The 17327-nt window shown below is 50.5% G+C and overlaps 8 protein-coding genes across 8 annotated transcripts; 4 read left to right on the top strand and 4 right to left on the bottom strand.

The window, feature by feature from the left end:
* Positions 1–586: 586 nt before the first annotated feature.
* VTP21DRAFT_3688 (uncharacterized protein) lies at positions 587–1079 on the top strand (the record flags this gene model as incomplete). The annotated part of the gene is made up of 2 exons (XM_069394017.1): positions 587–634; positions 693–1079. The coding sequence occupies 2 exons, from the start codon at positions 587–589 to the stop codon at positions 1077–1079; spliced, it is 435 nt and encodes a 144-aa protein (XP_069249126.1).
* Positions 1080–1521: 442 nt separating this feature from the next.
* Positions 1522–3877, top strand: VTP21DRAFT_3689 (uncharacterized protein; the record flags this gene model as incomplete). The annotated part of the gene is made up of 3 exons (XM_069394018.1): positions 1522–1579; positions 1668–1811; positions 1884–3877. The coding sequence occupies 3 exons, from the start codon at positions 1522–1524 to the stop codon at positions 3875–3877; spliced, it is 2196 nt and encodes a 731-aa protein (XP_069249127.1).
* Positions 3878–4505: 628 nt separating this feature from the next.
* VTP21DRAFT_3690 (uncharacterized protein) lies at positions 4506–5666 on the top strand (the record flags this gene model as incomplete). Its single annotated transcript, XM_069394020.1, has 4 exons — positions 4506–4734; positions 4816–4919; positions 4997–5497; positions 5562–5666. 4 exons carry the CDS (start codon positions 4506–4508, stop codon positions 5664–5666), a joined length of 939 nt encoding a protein of 312 aa, XP_069249128.1.
* Positions 5667–6296: 630 nt separating this feature from the next.
* Positions 6297–7499, bottom strand: VTP21DRAFT_3691 (uncharacterized protein; the record flags this gene model as incomplete). Its single annotated transcript, XM_069394021.1, has 2 exons — positions 6297–6974; positions 7071–7499. 2 exons carry the CDS (start codon positions 7497–7499, stop codon positions 6297–6299), a joined length of 1107 nt encoding a protein of 368 aa, XP_069249129.1.
* Positions 7500–7968: 469 nt separating this feature from the next.
* On the bottom strand, positions 7969–8307 carry VTP21DRAFT_3692 (uncharacterized protein; the record flags this gene model as incomplete). Its single annotated transcript, XM_069394022.1, has 1 exon — positions 7969–8307. One exon carries the CDS (start codon positions 8305–8307, stop codon positions 7969–7971), a length of 339 nt encoding a protein of 112 aa, XP_069249130.1.
* A 1534-nt stretch (positions 8308–9841) lies between these two features.
* VTP21DRAFT_3693 (uncharacterized protein) lies at positions 9842–14736 on the bottom strand (the record flags this gene model as incomplete). Its single annotated transcript, XM_069394023.1, has 11 exons — positions 9842–10052; positions 10113–11105; positions 11235–11950; positions 12030–12340; positions 12455–12977; positions 13284–13321; positions 13392–13453; positions 13535–13895; positions 13978–14117; positions 14182–14311; positions 14388–14736. The coding sequence occupies 11 exons, from the start codon at positions 14734–14736 to the stop codon at positions 9842–9844; spliced, it is 3834 nt and encodes a 1277-aa protein (XP_069249131.1).
* Positions 14737–15317: 581 nt separating this feature from the next.
* On the top strand, positions 15318–15953 carry VTP21DRAFT_3694 (uncharacterized protein; the record flags this gene model as incomplete). The annotated part of the gene is made up of 2 exons (XM_069394024.1): positions 15318–15412; positions 15476–15953. The coding sequence occupies 2 exons, from the start codon at positions 15318–15320 to the stop codon at positions 15951–15953; spliced, it is 573 nt and encodes a 190-aa protein (XP_069249132.1).
* Positions 15954–16215: 262 nt separating this feature from the next.
* On the bottom strand, positions 16216–17178 carry VTP21DRAFT_3695 (uncharacterized protein; the record flags this gene model as incomplete). Its single annotated transcript, XM_069394025.1, has 1 exon — positions 16216–17178. One exon carries the CDS (start codon positions 17176–17178, stop codon positions 16216–16218), a length of 963 nt encoding a protein of 320 aa, XP_069249133.1.
* Positions 17179–17327: the final 149 nt, after the last annotated feature.

Genomic DNA, 17327 nt, shown 5'->3' on the forward strand with positions numbered 1-17327 from the left:
GGTCGCGGGGGGGGGGGGGAGGAAGTTTGGACAAGGGCGGGGCAGGTTGGCCCGCAAGAAGCCCAGGAAACAGAGGGCGGAGAGGGGGAGGGGGGGAAGAATAACAACAGCACGGCAAGCTACATGCGGGGAAATTACTGGCAAGCAAGGCGACTATCCGGGAAATGGCAGGGCTGGGTGTGGAGAGAGCGCTAGAGCCCGCTGTTCCGCGGACTTCAGAACACATTTGACGGCGGAAGGGAGGGCTGCTTGCGTGCGCTGCTGTGTCGTCATTGCCATTGCACAGAGGTCATCGACCATGTCGCTGAGCTGCTGGAGTGTTTTTTGCTCAAAGTGGAACAGTTCGTGCGCCTTGCAGATTGCATTGCATCACCACTGTTGTGAAATGATCGAGTGGCAGCGCCCAATCGCAGAGGCCCGTTTTGAACTAATTCATTCAAGAACTCTAAACTGGCCGACTTTTCATTTCCCCTCCTCCCCACTTTTTTGTGCGGCTCCAAATCCTTGATTTCTCTTCTCCACATTTCGGCCTCTCCTTGCTGCCTCATGTTTTGCTCCGACTAGCCAGAATCCCCTCGCAACCGGAATGGAACTCGATCTGGACTGGTGCTTGACCTGCTTCCGGAAGACTAAGGTAGGTTGCCATGCCGCGCTCTGCCCATCCGCCCGCCCTAATCCTTCCCCAATGCTAGAATGGGAGCAGCTACTGTAATGACCAATGCAGACGCAATGACCTCGTCCCCTCCCCAATCAACACCCTGCCCTTTGCCTCCTCCCCCCCGCGCACATCCCCAGCAGCCCTGAGCCCTTCGTTACCATGCTCCTACGACGATCCCCCGCTCTTCCCCTCCAATTCCTACTCTCAACCCTCCTCCGCATTCCCCCAGCCGCTGTCCGTAAAAACTATAACCCCCCCGAGCTCCTTACAAAACTACGGCTTTCCCGCCTATTACTCGAGGCGGCCGTCGTACTCGCGTGCGATATACTGCAGGAGGGGCGACGAGCGGCGGCCGTCGCCCCCCTCCTCCAGCGGGTCCTCAAGTAGTTCTGAAGGGAAAAAACTGCACCAATATACGTAATACCTGTCGTGAGTGCTGTGCTGTGAGCTTCTGTTTTATTATTTTTTTTGTTGCTTCTCCTTCTTGGAAGAGCCTTCACCTACATAACTGTTCTTTCGTTTTGTTTTAATATGTTCTTGTTCACAACTTTTACTCTTTACTTCCATTTCTATATTTAAATGTCTTTTTCTTTCCTGAATATAGTACATATCATGTCCGTTTTCTTCATAACCAACAATAAGAATGTCTATTGCAATTTAAGTTTGTCTTTTATGTCCTAGCGCTCATCCAGGCTCCCCCATCAAAATGCTCCAAAAGAGACACTAAGCCACCCCTCCCCGAACCCTAATCGCACTTTGGCCAAACTTCCTTATCCATCCCCGCTAATATAGAAGCCGCCTTTCCAGTCACGTTTCCTTTTTTTTTTTTTCACTCTCGTCGACAGCCGCAAGCATACTGGAAAATGTTGCGAGCCAAAACAGTCCTTGTTCGAGCACCCAATGCAATAAGAAAGCTTTACGGTAAGAAGACCTATTCGGCCAGGTTGACCCCGGATTTCCCATATCCTCACATGAATTTTCGCCTCTCTGCCTCTATATGGCATCGCAGTCTCACGCCGGCATGTCTCGTTCTCAAAGGCCGAAGAGGTGGAGGTTTTTGTTGATGGGAAGTCGGTCAAAATTGAGCAAGGTGCTGCAGTTATCCAGGCCTGCGAAAAAGCCGGAGTGCCCATCCCGAGATTTTGTTATCATGGCAAGTTTTTTTTTCCTTCGGCATTGTACATGGATGGTAGTTGATGTTGCTCCTTCTATTTGACATTTTAAGAGAGACTCTCCGTGGCCGGCAATTGTCGTATGTGTCTTGTAGAAGTCGAGAAATCCCCCAAGCCCGTCGCATCTTGTGCATTTCCGGTGATGCCTGGCATGAAGATCAAGACCGACACCCCGCTGGTCCATCGCGCACGGGAGGGAGTGATGGAATTTCTGCTGGCAAATCATCCGCTTGACTGTCCTATCTGTGACCAGGGCGGGGAATGCGATCTGCAGGATCAGTCTGTGCGCTATGGGTCCGATCGGGGAAGGTTCCGCGAAATCGTCGGGAAGCGCGCCGTGGAGGAGAAGGACTTTGGGCCATTTGTGAAGACGGTGATGACGCGCTGCATCCACTGCACCCGCTGTGTGCGCTTTGCGAATGAGGTGGCGGGCGCGACCGAATTGGGGACGAGCGGCCGCGGAAACGACATGCAGATCGGAACCTACGTGGAACAAGCCATTGACTCGGAGATGAGCGGGAACATCATCGACCTTTGCCCGGTGGGCGCGTTGACCTCCAAGCCCTATGCATTCACCTCTCGACCCTGGGAGCTGAACAAGACCGAGACGGTGGATGTGATGGACGCGATCGGGAGCAATATCCGGGTGGACTCTCGCGGTGTGGAGGTTATGCGGGTGGTCCCCCGCCTGAACGACGAGCTGAACGAGGAGTGGATCTCGGACAAGACGCGGTTCGCCTACGATGGCCTGAAGCGGCAGCGCCTCAACATGCCCCTTGCTCGGCAAGGCGGCCAGTTTGTGCCAGTGAGTTGGGAGCAGGCCCTCCAGCTCGCGGCGGAGAAGGCCCATGCCGCCAAGGGCAACGAAATCAAGGCAATCGCGGGGCATCTGGCCGATGTGGAGAGCATGCTTGCGCTGAAGGATCTGCTGAATCGCCTCGGCTCGGAAAACTTGGCCCTCGATCAGCCGCTCGGGGACAAGCCCCCCGCCCATGGCGTCGATTTCCGTAGCAACTACACCCTGAGCACCACGCTCGCGCGAGTCGAGGATGCGGACGCGGTGCTGCTGGTGGGAACCAACCCTCGCCACGAGGGTCCCATTCTGAATGCGCGCCTTCGTAAAGGATACCTGCACACCGGCGCCGACTTGGCCCTGGTGGGGACCCCCGTCGACTTGACCTACGAGTACGCCCATGTTGGGGAGCGCAGCCGAGCCGTGGAGGAGGTGCTTGAGGGGGGTCAGCATCCATTTTCCAAGCGACTGGCGGAGGCGACCCATCCGATGATCATCGTGGGGAGCGGCGTGATGGAGACCCCGGACGCCCCCTATGTCCTCTCGAGGCTTGCGGAGTACGTCGATAAGCATCGAGCACGCTTCATTCGGGATGACTGGCGAGGATTTAATGTGTTCCAGCGAGCCGCGGCGCGCACGGGTGCCTATGACCTGGGCTTTGTCGCCTCGAAGGAGGCGGAGGGTGTGGACGCCAAATTTGTGTATCTGCTGAATGCGGACGAGATATCCGGCAAGGAGCTACCGAAGGAGGCCTTTGTTGTGTACCAAGGCCACCATGGCGATACTGGGGCACAGTATGCCGACCTGATCTTTCCCGGCACCGCTTACACCGAGAAGAATGCAACCTACGTCAACACGGAGGGGCGCACCCAGCTGACCAGAGCGGCAGTGTCGCCTCCAGGAGCCTCCCGCGAGGATTGGAAAATAATTAGAGCATTCTCTGAGGTGGTGGGAGCGACGCTTCCCTACGACGACATCTACAGCTTGCGTGAGCGGATGGGAGAGATTGCACCGCACTTGGTGCACTACGGCGTAGTGGAGCCGAGCGCGGTCGCCGAGCTGGCCGTGAAATCGCTGGTGAAGGAGGGGGTGAAGGCAGAGGACATCGCGTTTCGGCCGGTCATCGAGGACTTTTATCTGACGGATCCGATCTCGCGCACCTCTTCGAACATGGCCAAGGGCTCGGCCTACTTCACCAAACGGACCGCCAAAGTGGGGGAGGACGCCGGAGACGAGGTGCGAATTGCCGTTTAGATTTTTTTTTTTTTTGCACTCAGACCCGCACATACAACCTGTTGTAATATTTCATGGCTCGGGTTTTCTCAAGCCCTTTGTTGATTCACTGCCACCCTGTTGCCCTCCCCACTCCCCCACGCCTTGCCCCCATTTCTCTTTTGTTTAAAACCAAAATTCAACCCTCGAGGGATGGATGCCCATATATTACTGCAATGGGTTTTCTTGCTAAATAGATGTTTTTCGTACTTTATTTTGATCCTCTTAGTTTAATAGGGCAAATGATGTCAAGACACTTGTGTGCACAAAAGCTCCAAAGGAGGGCCTCTTCTAAACCACGAAAATTTGCCTATTGAAATCTCAGAAAACCCAGCGGCTACTGGGCGCAAGTATCGTGTGCTATTCCTTAGAAGCATGCTTCAACACTTGGCGTGTGCAATGCTCTAGACCTTTTTGCTCCAAATAAGCCTCGCTCGAATCTCCCCCTCCTTCTGGGTGTCTTGAACGGGGGAGGTTGCCTAATGCCAAACCTCTCGTCTTCGCTCATTATAATGAAATTCTTGAGCGCCAAGCCACAATCCAGGCCAATTGGTTTTCAACGCGTCTATGGCCTCGCTAATCCCTTATTAACTGTACATTCAATGAGACCATGGCAACAAGAAATCGCACCATTCTATTCCTCCAGTACCGCAACTCCCTCTCTCGGCCAACGAAGAGTACCCATGTTACAGCCCCAAACGCTAGCACGGTCTCGCTTGAAGAACAGGCGGGGCTCATGGAGAGCAGCGATCATGTAATAGAGCTCTCGATTCTGCCGCCGCGGTGGGTGGACATTGTCGACGAGGTCAACGATGATATCAAGGGAATTGAAAGTGATAGTGAGTAGCAGTTCTTTTTCCCCCCTCTAAACCAGATCGCTTGGATGGGTCGGAATCTGATCGTATGTGTGCGATGGATAGTTACCCAGCTTGACCAGATGCATGCAAAGCATTTATTACCAGGCTTCGATGACAGTACATCCGATGAGATTGCCATTGAGCGCCTCACCGATGCCATCACAAGGGTAAGAGCCTTGCTTTTTATCGACCACACTTTCTGGGCTAGTCTCTCATTGTTAAAACCCTATATATTTTCCCTCAGCAATTTCACACGACCCAGAACAAAATTAAGCGGATTTTCCAGGAGGCCCGATCTGTACCAGGCGCATCGGCCAATGAGGACGCCCTTGCCCGCAATGTTCAGATGGCACTAGCTTCCCGGCTCCAGGATGTCTCCTCACGCTTCCGCAAGAAGCAGTCGGCCTACATGCAGCGTATGCGTGGACGGGTCTCCCGCAATAAGGACTACCTTAGCTTCACAGAATCTGGGGGCGACACCTCCGAGATGCTTCTGGAAGACGAGGAGGGGCATGAGGATGGGTTCACACAGTCTCAGCTTGAGCTGGTGGAATCCTCCAATCAAGCCATCACCCAGCGGTCGCACGAAATCGAGCAGATTGCAAAATCGATCTCGGAGGTGGCAGAAATCTTCCGGGAGCTGCAGACCATGGTCATCGATCAGGGGACATTGCTCGACCGAATCGACTACAATGTGGAGATGGTGTCTACCCATGTCAAGGAAGCATCGAAGGAACTCGATCAGGTAATTCGGATCCGCATCCCCTCTTTTGCATAGCATCGCTTGCTCATCCTGCTTGGACTTGTAGGGCGCACTATACCAGAAGCGAGCACGGAAGCGGCAGATCATGCTGCTGCTGATCCTCCTAATCATCGGGCTGATCATCGTGCTGCTGTTCAAGCCACGGCGATAGCCGGCACTTCCCCTTCCCATCCACTTTGTTTTGGTGACGTTCTTATTGTTCATATTGCTTGTTTTCCTCCTCCCGATTGTACTTTTGCCTCGTTTTTATTATCTTCTGCTTTTGACGCGTTTTTTGTTTGGATTCGGAAAAGTAAAAAGGCACAGCGACTCGAAGGGCATAGAAGAGCTGCACTGTTATTTTATCTTACTTAATATATTTTTATTTGATATACCACCAATGACAACTGAGGGAGGGTGGAGAAGGAAAGGAGAGGAGAAGGGGGGAAGGAGGGGAGGCACGCCAAGGAGGGGAAGGGAGGGGAGGGGAGGGGAGGGGAGAGGGTGTATATCATGCTGCATAAAATCACATCGGTAATAAAAATTGAAATATTCCACACACATGGATAAAACAGCTATCCAAATAGATAAACACAAATAAAGATAAGAGGGAAAGTATAACTAATGACGGTGGGAAGCCTGTCAAAGGCACTTGCATACGAAAACAATAACAAGCAAGGGATTGGGAGGGGGTCGCCAGTGTCGTTGAAGAATGATAACAATAAGAATAGAGTTGCTAAGATCCATTATGGGGGGGATTGACTACTTTTGACGTGGATTAGGGGGGGGTGAGGGTGCCGCGCTATACGGACGCTAGATTTTCGATTAGGCGCTGCCGCTCCTCCTTGGACAGCCCAAGGGAAGCTTTGCGGGCAAGCAGTCTCTCGGTGCGATACCTCTCGTAGTAGGCGCGCTGGGTTTTGAGTTTGAGGTCCTGGCGGTGCGAGGAGAGAAGGACGGAGCGCAGCACCGAGAGATCGCAGTGGCTAGGCTCGAGGCAGCTGATGAAGCCCCATGGGTATTGGCGGCCAAGCATCCCGCCCGTCTCGGCCGAAAAGACCGTGAAGGGGCACAGGCGCTGGAGCTCCCGATTCTCCTCGTCCAGCTCGGAATCCATGTCCTCGTCTAAATCCTCCATGTCCCGTCGCCGGTGCTCCACGTCGGGAACCTGCTCGCCAACTGCACCGCCGGGCTTCCTCGAGGCCATATAAAGCAGCTCGGCCTCCTCAGCATGGAACTTGAAGACAGGGAGGCGTAGTCGCTGGATATCCGCCCGCACGCGCCGCTTGATAGCGTTTGCCTGTGAGAGGGTAAGCGTGTCCGATTTGGCGATCACCACCATGACATTGGTGCGTTTCCCAATCCATCGAATTGCACGGATGTCATTCTCGGTGAGTCCACGGTTTTGGGGATCGATGAAGTAGAGGCAGGTGTGGATTTGGGTGTCGAATGCTTTGGGATTGCGTCTAATTTTGGTTTCCTAATGAAAATGACACAGTACAACGAATGGTTAGAAGCTGGGACCCATTGCAACGCTCCATTGCGTTACAGAGAAAAAAGGAACATCAAGATGTACCTCGGCAAGGGTAATGTCGAATTGCGTCTCCACATACCGCACCAAATCCACCACTTGGTGTTCGAGGCGCCAATCCATGACCAACCCGGGAGTGTCAATAAATCGAATGTGGATTCTCTCTCTCTCCTCCAAGATGTCGTAGCCTGTGGCAACAAATTCGACGGTGGGGGCGGGATCCTCATTCCACTCCATCAGGTGCTCTAGCTTGGTTGCATCAATGCTGTGCTCGGATGCACTGGGATTGGTGGCGGTGGATGCGGTGGTGCTGCTTGTTGTGGAATTGGTGGATGAGACGGAGGATGTTCCGCGCGCTAGACAAAGCGTCTGGCAAAAGGACCGGATGAAGGAGGTTTTGCCCACTCCACTAGGGCCGCACACCATGATGTTCAGCTGGGATGTGGTGTTTCTGCGCCTGAAATGAGGAGACATTTTCTAACAAGGCGAATGCCGACTGGATGGGGGGGGGGGGTGGATGGAATCCGGGCAGAGATAAGAGCAAGGTCAATGGCGGTGAAGGAGAAGATGAAGGAGAGTCAGTCTAATGGAGCTTTGTGGAAATGGGTTGCGCGGATTCTGGAATTCTTGGACAACGAAAGCTGAGAAAAGAATCTCCAAACAGCGACAAAAAAATTATGAAATTAATTAAAAATAATTCGGAACAGACAGGGGAAAGGAAAAAGGGGATGCAATGCGGCAGACGTGACACAACAGGTTTAACGGGTGGCTTTTTTCCCCCTCACCAACGGCAGGCGGGCGAATCGATTAGCAAGAATGGAGATTAGGCGCTGCTGGCCGCCCCTCTCTCCTCCTCCCCCTCCTCTCTCCTCTTGTCCGGCCTGCATCTGCGACTTGGGCGCTACTGCAGCTTGTCAAACCTGGCCGAAGGGGCTCCTCTAGGTTAGAATTCGATTGATCGAGGGCCCTGTGCAACTGCCATTCGCTGCCAAGACGCAAACCCCCCCGCCAATGAAGTCCCTATGATTAGCAAATCGATAAGGTCAGCAAACAAGGCATAAGTGGCTTGGCAAGACTTGCTGAACCGGTTAGGGGGCGGAGTCGCGCCGACAAGGATGACAGCACACATCACATCTTCGGCGTTACGAAAGCCATGGGCTATAGCATTGGGACAGAATCCGACTCGGCTGCGTACGTCCTGAAGTTTCGCTCGAGCCAATTCGCTTTTCAAACGACTTCGTGCTTGTGTCTGGAATTCTTCGAGTTTGGCAATACACCCCATTGCTTCAGCATGTTTGAGCTAGATCATCCAGACTTCTACTTCTAGATAAATCAACTGACCGTCCAACGGCTTATCACATCAGACCGAATAGGAGCAAGTAAGAGCTAAAATTCTTTTTCGCGTCATTCCTTAAACGATGTATTGTTGCCACTTGCCACTTTTCCAATTCAGCCCCTTGTTAGGTGTTCCCAAAAAGAGATTTACTGTACAACTGCTTAATAAATACTATGAAATATTTTGCTGTGTTGCAAGGACAGCCTCTTACAAGCCGTCTTTGTAATGCGCCAATACCTTTGGTCTAACTTTGATTCCTTTTGGCTCAGTGTTTTGTTATGACCAGCGTAGATTTTGGGTCGAGAAATGAATCATTGGATAAGGCTTTTAACCATGTCTGGGCTTGGGTCGCTCCTCGTCTATGTTCTTATCACATATCTCCCCTCTAAACGACGAAAATGCACTGACAAGTCCAAGTTATACTGCTACTCGAACCCATCCAGCATTCAATCAAGACTCCTTCTTTCGTTTACCATTTCACCACCATGCTGACCTTCCAAGCTCTATTTTTAAATCCCCTTCATCACTCCCTACCCTCCTGCTGGGTTTACTGCAGCCACTACAATATTTTCGTCCTATCATATTCTGTCGCATATGCGCCCCCTCCTGTCGAGCCACACATTAACCATCCTTAAATAATATTAGCTTGAGGCTGATGTTTTGGTGGTGCTTGTCCTGGATAGTTCCTCGTTTCCAACTCTACTTCTGTCACCCATTTGGCCGAGGGTTATGAAGGATAAACCAATAGGCTAAATGGGCATTGGTAGTGGCACTAGGCTCAACCCCTCATTATCGCAGAATTCGGAGCGAATGATGCGTTTGTCGATGTCCGGCTCTAGCACAGAATGGCGCTAGATCCCCAGGAAGAATCTCACTCAATTGAATGGCATATCCATCGAAGCAATCTACCCTTCCTACTGCCTACTTAAATTATTCGGTATATTTCCGGCCTCCAGAGGCCCATGGCTATTTTGTACCTCAGCCAACAGGTAGATTCTTGGTTTGATAACTCTGTATTCATAGAGTTAATACAGCGGTACTGTGCCGAAGTTTGGCCAGTGCATATAGATCACCACTAGTTTCTCAGATGATATTGAATAATTAAATCTTATGAAATGCAAAATGGGCTGGATAAATTTTGGAAGCTTTTTTCATGTTCACTTTAGAAACGCCTTGGCTGGCCCCCTCCGTTTTTTGCAACCGTATGTAGCATATCAACTGTACAAACGAATCGAACATGAAAAGTGCGAGCAGAGGAGCTTACCAGGTCCAGTTGGTGGGACCCAAAAGTTAACAAATGCATTGCTTTGAAATAGGACCAAATATAGAATTACACATAATATATATTCGCACAACATGCATATATTCACACAATATAAATAGATAAATAGAGTTTTCCAATGGGAACAGCCTGGTTCCCTCTTGTAAAACTGGATTATCCCTCCGATGTCCTTGTTTCCGTGTTGCATCCGCTCCTAATTTACCGTACCTCGACCTTCACTCTCACTTTTCCCTCAGCTCCGTCTCGAAGCGGTACCCATATATCCGCTCGCTGGTCCGAGTTTGACACTAACTCCTGTATATTTATCTCGCATTTCCCAAGGGGGTCATCACTCCCGAGCGTGTTGTGGTCCAGCACATGGAGTGCCAGGGATGTATCCTCTTGCATTTGGAGGTCGAATGTTTCGTCCCTGAAGAAATTGCTAGTTAGTTGCAATATCGAAAATACTTAGAGATATATCTGTATATACCAGTGAGGTGTGAGTGTTTTTTTTAGGTATTTCGTCTTATACACTTGCTTGCCACCGACATAGGCCTTCACGTATGGGTCCGAGGACCCGTTTTTGTCGGCACCTATCAAATCTTTCGCCTCTGCAAGCGTCACGATTAACTTTTTACCCCTCAGCGTTGGTGGCGATGGCGCGGCGGTTTTATGAAGTGTACCGTTCGTGGTTGGGGTAGCAGTAGGGGCCTTGGTGGGAGGACTTGATTGAAATGTGGGTGTGGATTCCGCTGGAGGGGAAGTGGCAGGAGGAGTAAGGTCGGATGCTTGCGCATTACTAGCGGCGGCACCCGCATCTTTAGCGGGTGGAGTGGGGGGAAGGGCTTTGACGGCTTGGGCTGCCGCAAAATCTCTGGACGCGATCGGCGTTTCTTCCTCTGCATTCTCCTCTTTTGCTTGGGAATTTGGCATGTTTTCCACTTTAGCTGCCTGGGGCTGCAGATACTTCTCTCCGTTCACAATAAATACCGGTCGCCATTTTGAGCTCACTCGGATCTTTCCCCTCACCCCCTCCCCAATTCCTAGCCACCCCTTCTCCTGCACATTTTCCTCCTCGTTTTCCCTCTCAACCTGGTCCAGAAACTCGTCTAAGCCGCAAGTCCATTGGCCAATCACCTCGTCCTCCATGATCCCTTCGTCCATCAGCGTAACGCTCACAAGGGCTCGTTCTCTGTCGAGTATTAGCATTTCGTGTGTGTGCTCCCACGAGGGTGCCATTGTGTGTTTGCGTGGTTTGGTTCGCGAGACCTCCGTCCCATTCACACGCATAACTGCATATGTGTTGTAGGCCCGCGAGAGGCCTTTCGCCTGGTGTAATGTCAGCCGGAAGATGCCCGTATTGGAGGGCGGGGTCGGCTCTATCTCGCCGTTCTCTAGCTCTCGCGGCTGGAAAACAGGGAAATACCCAAGATCGATAAGGAGGTCGCCGTACTGTTTTCCCTCCTTTTCCACAGGCAGATTGCTATCCAATAATCGGATGGAAATGTTATTACGAGATTAAATGAAATAAAATAGCCAGTGATACTGGGAAACGGGAGGCCTTTTCTCCTCAACGAAAATGGAGGTCAGCAACGTGGAAGATAATACTTACAGTGCCCGCAATCCCAACCCCTCTAAACCCGATAAATCTACTTCGCTGGTCCCAATACGCACATCTTTGCCGGGGTTTTTGTCCCACACCTCTAAGCTCATCCGACCCCCCAGGGACGCCATAAGGAAAAATTGGGTCTCGTTCCAGAACGGGTTGGTGGTATCCTTTTTCGTCTCGCTCCGCCACACCTCCTGCCCCCCCAGCATAAACTTCACGTATGGATCGGATTTGCCAAACAACTCCATATTTTTGAGCCGATGGCAGTTGCGCAGGGTGACCTGTAGGACCCCTCGTGTAGTATCATGGGAAGGGTTTAGTATAGATTCGATGTCGAGGGTGAAGACATTGGGTGAATACATCATTGGTCCAAGCGTAGCGTGCATCTGGTGATCTATGAAGCTGGCCAGCCCGGGCATGTTCGCCACATCAAACCCGAACGTCTCGCCCCCAATCGGCTTCAACTTGAAGTCAATTTTGGGCCGCTCGTCAAAGCTGAGCGAGAAAGTCTTTATGTGAGGAAATGCCCCCGTGAAACTCAGCTTGACCTTGGCGTTGCCGCGGAATGAAATGTCCTCCACAAGAATAGGCATCCCTGCCCCGACTACGCCCTTGCCCACCCGGACATTGAGCACGATTTTAGGAGGTACTTTTTGGTGCTGCCCGTGGTCGAGCGAGCCGTCTTCCCTGGATGTAAACACGACTTTCCAGTCCATCAGCTACCAATTATTAAAGTGATTGCGTCATTTCGATGCAGATAAGGAGAATGCTCGCGCTAGAGTTCCAAGAGAATCTTACCACTTCATTTAGATTGGTGTGGGGATAGGTCTTGACCGCTTCGATCCGAGGGGCGGTCGTCCCTAGGGTAAACGTGGAGAGCCTCAGTGAGTCGATAAATCCCGGGGCTGAGTCCGCCAGGATCTGATCCACAATGGAGACAACAATGCCGCTGAGGACGGGCTCGTATATCAGCCAAAATCGATCCAGGAAAGCGTTCAGCCAGTCGGCGCTCTCGCTCTCGGATTCGAGAGACTGGCGAGACAGTTCTCGTGAAAGTTCATCACGAAAATTTCGGCGCAATCTCTGTACATGCACCGAATAGTACGCAACTAAGTGAAGATTCCGTCAATGTGTTTGCCTAACGAATGACATCCTTAAAGTATCCGATCGAATAGAGGAACACTTACAACAAAATGCAGCTATGAGAAAACATGCTAGAATACCTCCGCCATAGATCACCAAAAAATGCGATGCCAGCACCGCGACTAATATGTAGGCACTGTTTTCCAGCACGTCCAGAAAGTACAGCTCTCTTGTCAAGTGAGACAACATGTTTTGCTTGTAGAGAGCTCGCTTATCCCCAGCATCCTTGCTGTTGACATCATCCCCGGTGGGCATCATACAACGCCATCCAATTTTCTGACCTTTCTTTACATGCTTTTTCTCTTTCTTCTTTGACTCCATCTTTATCGATTTGTGTTTACATTTTTCCGCACTGGCATTTAACACTCTTTTCACTACCTCTGCATCGCGACTTCCCAATTCCGTCCCCACGCCGCCATGCGCTAAAACCCCAGTGGTAGTACCCGCACCAGCAGGGGCATGCATCTCTGCCTGGGCGGCTTTTTTATCCGGGCTTGCATCCGGATCGAATGAGTGTACAGGAGCAGCTCCAGCAGCAGATTCAAGGACAACTTTGTTAGCCTCCTGGGATTCCATTTGTGCAAGCGCTGTGATGAATGGCAGCTAAACTAGATGAATAAGTAAAGGATCGCGTTTCAATGGAAGATTCTAATTCGATAGAACAAAATGCGCCCAAAAATATGAAGGGGTGGCAAAGTGATAATTAGATTCTTATCGGATCCGTTAATTATTTGCTTCGATCTCCGATCAGTGCTTAGGGAAATTTACGTTGTTCAACTTTAGTTTTTGATTAGGTTTGGGCAGAGTAGCAGAGAGGGGGTAAGATAAAAAAACGACTTTTATACAAAATACATTTATCGAAAAGGCATTATAGTCTCGTATTAACAATCAGGTTTGCTTTCCTATAACCTCGTACCATTTCGGAAGGCACGAAAAGCTTTGCATATCTAAGGCAAATAAAAAATAGCTTGTGAATTGGCTGTTCTGGAATAGAATGGGTCAGGTGGATTAGGTTACCGAAGTTTTCACTTGGATTGCAGCTGCATTTTAGGTTAAGGTCCCTTTCAGTCGGACAATGCCTATTTCATTAACAGAGTAGGGCAGAGGAGATCAGAGTCTTGACCTTCGAAGGACGAAATGGAAAGAGTTAGAGTACGCACATGAACGGATCATGCTTATATCCGATTTCATTAAAGAAATGGATCTCCTCCTTCTTGAGGAACAGGGAGGCGGCGATCGAGTGCACCGGGGCGTCGCCCCATCTTTCATAGAAGAACCCGCCCGCCTTGTCTAGATACTCGAAGAATTTCAGATACGCGTCTGAACGCCAAAATCGGAGGTCTCCGATCTCAAAGTTGGACCAAAAGTGGCATAGGTTATAGGTCTGGCCATCATCGTCAGTGATGAACTTCTGGGCATTTTCGGTTGGGATTAGGTGGGGGTGCTCGTTGATGAAACGCCTCACCGTTTGCCAGAGAGTCGGGATGGTATTCTCAAATTCGTGGACCGCTATGGTGAATCCTAATAATCATGATAAGGGTTGCCCCCTCTCTCTCGATTAGTCCTACCCCTTCAGCCCATCCTAAATTTTCCATTTCCCCACCATATTTCTTGCCGTGATCCTGCATGTAGAGGAAAGGATCAAAGTCTAAGTCACAGAAAAACTGAACAGAGGGCTCAACGCGCCAGTAGTAGTCGTAATCCTGGAGAAGGGGATGGCGGAAGAAAAAGCCCGACTCAAATCTATTCAAGGTTGGGATGAGTAGATATGTTGTCTAGAGGGGGGGGGGAGGGTCAGCGAGCGTACCTGCACATGTGCCGGTACGATAAACTTCCACCGTAGACGACATGGTTTTTTTCCATCTCCTCACGCGATTTTCTCGCCTTCTCTTCGTCGATCCAAGAGGGGATACTCCAGTGCTCCTTCGGAATTGTACCTACCGTCGAGCATCATGTCAAAGGGTCATGTTAGAACCTATCCTCTGGATATCCACCTCAAAAGCTTATATTTACCGTAGTAGGTCGGCGATTTTGTGATTGCTCTTGTGAATATTTTGAAGTCTTCACTGAAATCCTCGTCGTTCAGAAATACCCATGGATACCCATACTTTCGATTAAATCTATCCTCCATCTGCTGCATTGTGTACCGGATCGAATAGATATCCCAGTTGCGCGCTAGAACGACAAAGGCTGCGCGCGCGCGTCGCGTTGTGTTAGCCAGGTCATCCACGGGAAAGGACGGGTGGTAGAAGTTTGGCTCGGGGTGGACCTCGGGGGCCGGCGAGGAGGAGAAGAGGAAGTGTAGGGCAACAATGATGAAGAGGGCAAGAAGCAGGTATTTGATGTTAAGCCTTTTGTGCATACTTAACGAGCTCGTTTGATCCAGAAAGATAAGTTTGCCGAGGGAAAATATTTTTACAATGGAAAAAGGAAAAACATGAAGTAATTTTATGATTTTAGCAGTGAGGGTAAAAGGCGCGAGTTTCACATTCGCCCCTTGCTCCCTCCTCCTCGATACTATATTGTCAGTTCTCCTACTTATCCTTCCTTTCCCCTGTCCCCCTGGTCCGGCTCTTTACTAAAGCCGAGCGAAAGCGGTAGTGACCAGCTCGGAGTATTTCCCCTCCCCCCCCCCCCTTAGGGGATTTTAATATATGAGTAAATTGGGCATTTAAATTAAAGATTGCCATGGTCATAAATCAAGGAGGCAGATGTCTGAAAGCCTGCTTAATGCATCGTGCACCCACATATTAGGTGTCTCAATAAATAATGGGGAAGGTGGCATTTTCTCAGTGTTTTTTGATATGACAGCTGGGGGACATGAATCATAATTACACGTCCGATATGGAAATCAAACCTATTTCTCGAGAGTATTAAATTATATCACGATGTTTTGTTCTCGATACTCTTAGGGTGCTCCACTATTGAAGCTGCTCATCTCTGATGGAACCCAGACAGATTACTATCCGACAGGCCACCCCCAATGATGTGGAGGCTATCGTAGAACTCAACTTTCTTAGCCATCGCGAGGCATTCCGGTAATTGCTCATGTAAACCCTTAAGCAATTCTTTTGTCCTCATTTTCTCTGCTATATACTCAGCAATATAGTCCCAGATGAGATTCTGGACCTCCCGCCTCTTTCCCCGGAGCGAATCGCTTTTCGCTCCCAGCTACTGAGGGATGATAATTTTACCCACGTGCTTGCGATTGACTCCAATGAGCTTGTCGGGTTTTGCTGTGTTGGCCCATCGGTCGCGTACCCAAACCTAACCGCTGATCCCACAGCCCTCGAGGTGCGTACGCTTTACATACGCGGGTCACACCAAGGCATTGGCCTTGGTCGTCTCCTTTTTTATGAGGCCGTGGAGCTGACTTTTAAGAAATGTCCTCGCGAGCATTTAATTGTACTGGTATTTGAAGAAAACAGGAATGCGAGAAAATTCTATGAAAAACTAGGTGGACGGTGCAAACTGTGCATACAGTATTTTTACGAAGGAAGTGAATATCCTTGCTGTGTATATGAATGGAACGGATTAAGGGAGTGGCTGCAGAAATGGGGCTTGCAAAAGAAGCACTGAGTTAGAATTAACACAGTATGGGTGCTTTATTAAACAATGGAGTTATATATATATATGAATGTATGTATTTAAGTTAAAGGGGAAATCAAAATAGAGGGGACATTTATAGTAAATATATACAGATAACTCACGCTATATGCTAATGTGAAAAATATTTTGAGGAAACTATGTGGGAAAAAAAAAGTGGTATGATACAATGAGCAACAAAAAAAGTTTTAGATATTTACAAGGGAGAGAAGGGAGATTGCGTCCCCTCCATTGCTTAGGTAGGGACGGTGGAGTGACGTCGGCGCCCCTTCACATCTCCGACTAATGGAGATTTACCGCACGATTCCTCCTGCCTCCAGTGCCTTCGGAGAGCATCGCTGCGGGCAAATCCTTTGTGGCAGGCAGGGCATTCATACGGCTTCGCCCCGGTGTGCACACGAATGTGGCGGTGCAAGTCGTGCTTGCGAGAAAATGAACGGCGGCACATAGGGCAGTCATAGGGACGAGGGCTTGCGTGCAAGCGGATATGGGCCTTCAAACTGTTGTGCCGGGTGAATTGCTTTGTGCAGCCGGGGTGGGGACAGGGCATGGGCTGCTCGGAGAGTCCACGGGTGGATCCGGAGGAGCAGGAGGAGGAGATGGTGCTGTCAGGAGAGGAGGGGACGGGCGAAGTAGTGCGGGCGCGCGTATGCCTCTCCTGATGTTCGTCGTCGGATCCAGAGTTGGGGTTATAGAACACAAACTTCATTGGATGAGCTTGCTGTTGCAGGGGTTGGGATGGCGACTCCTCCATTTGAGGATCTTGAAGCTCCTCACATTTGATCAGCGTCGGGTCAATGGTGGCCACCCAGTTTCCGGCTGGTGAGGCAGCCGTGAACGACACCGGGGATTCGGAGTCCGCAGTCGATGCGGAGTCGTCGGTCAGCATGGCTAGGTCGAGCTCCGGCAGACCGTTGAGGAGCTCGTCAGCGGAGGAAAACCCCTCCATTAGCACGTCCGTGTTTAGGATGTCGTCCATGGAGAATTCAGGGGAGAAGGCAGGGACAGCTGTGTTGCTGAGAATCTCCGCGCACTGATTGAGGAGCTCCGCGTCGATAACGTCTGCATTGGTGGAGGGGAGCGCGTCCATGGGCGGAAGTTTTTCCAGCAGTGTACTGAAGTCCTGGGCAGACACGGGCTCCTGCCTGAGCTGCAGTTGCTCATCAAACAGGGATGAGGCGAGTGCTACGTCCAACATTTTTGTGAATTTGAATGAGAATTTTTGCAATGCGAGGAATGGTTGTATAACTCTACGGTGGAAAACGGCAGCTTCGGTGGGAGTCTTTTATATTTCACAAAAGCAATAGAGACGGCGGGGAGGATTGGCTGAGTGTGAAGAACCATCTA

Source organism: Calcarisporiella thermophila, assembly GCF_041956535.1.
Source record: "Calcarisporiella thermophila strain CBS 279.70 unplaced genomic scaffold VTP21scaffold_18, whole genome shotgun sequence".
Classification (NCBI taxonomy): domain Eukaryota; kingdom Fungi; phylum Calcarisporiellomycota; class Calcarisporiellomycetes; order Calcarisporiellales; family Calcarisporiellaceae; genus Calcarisporiella; species Calcarisporiella thermophila.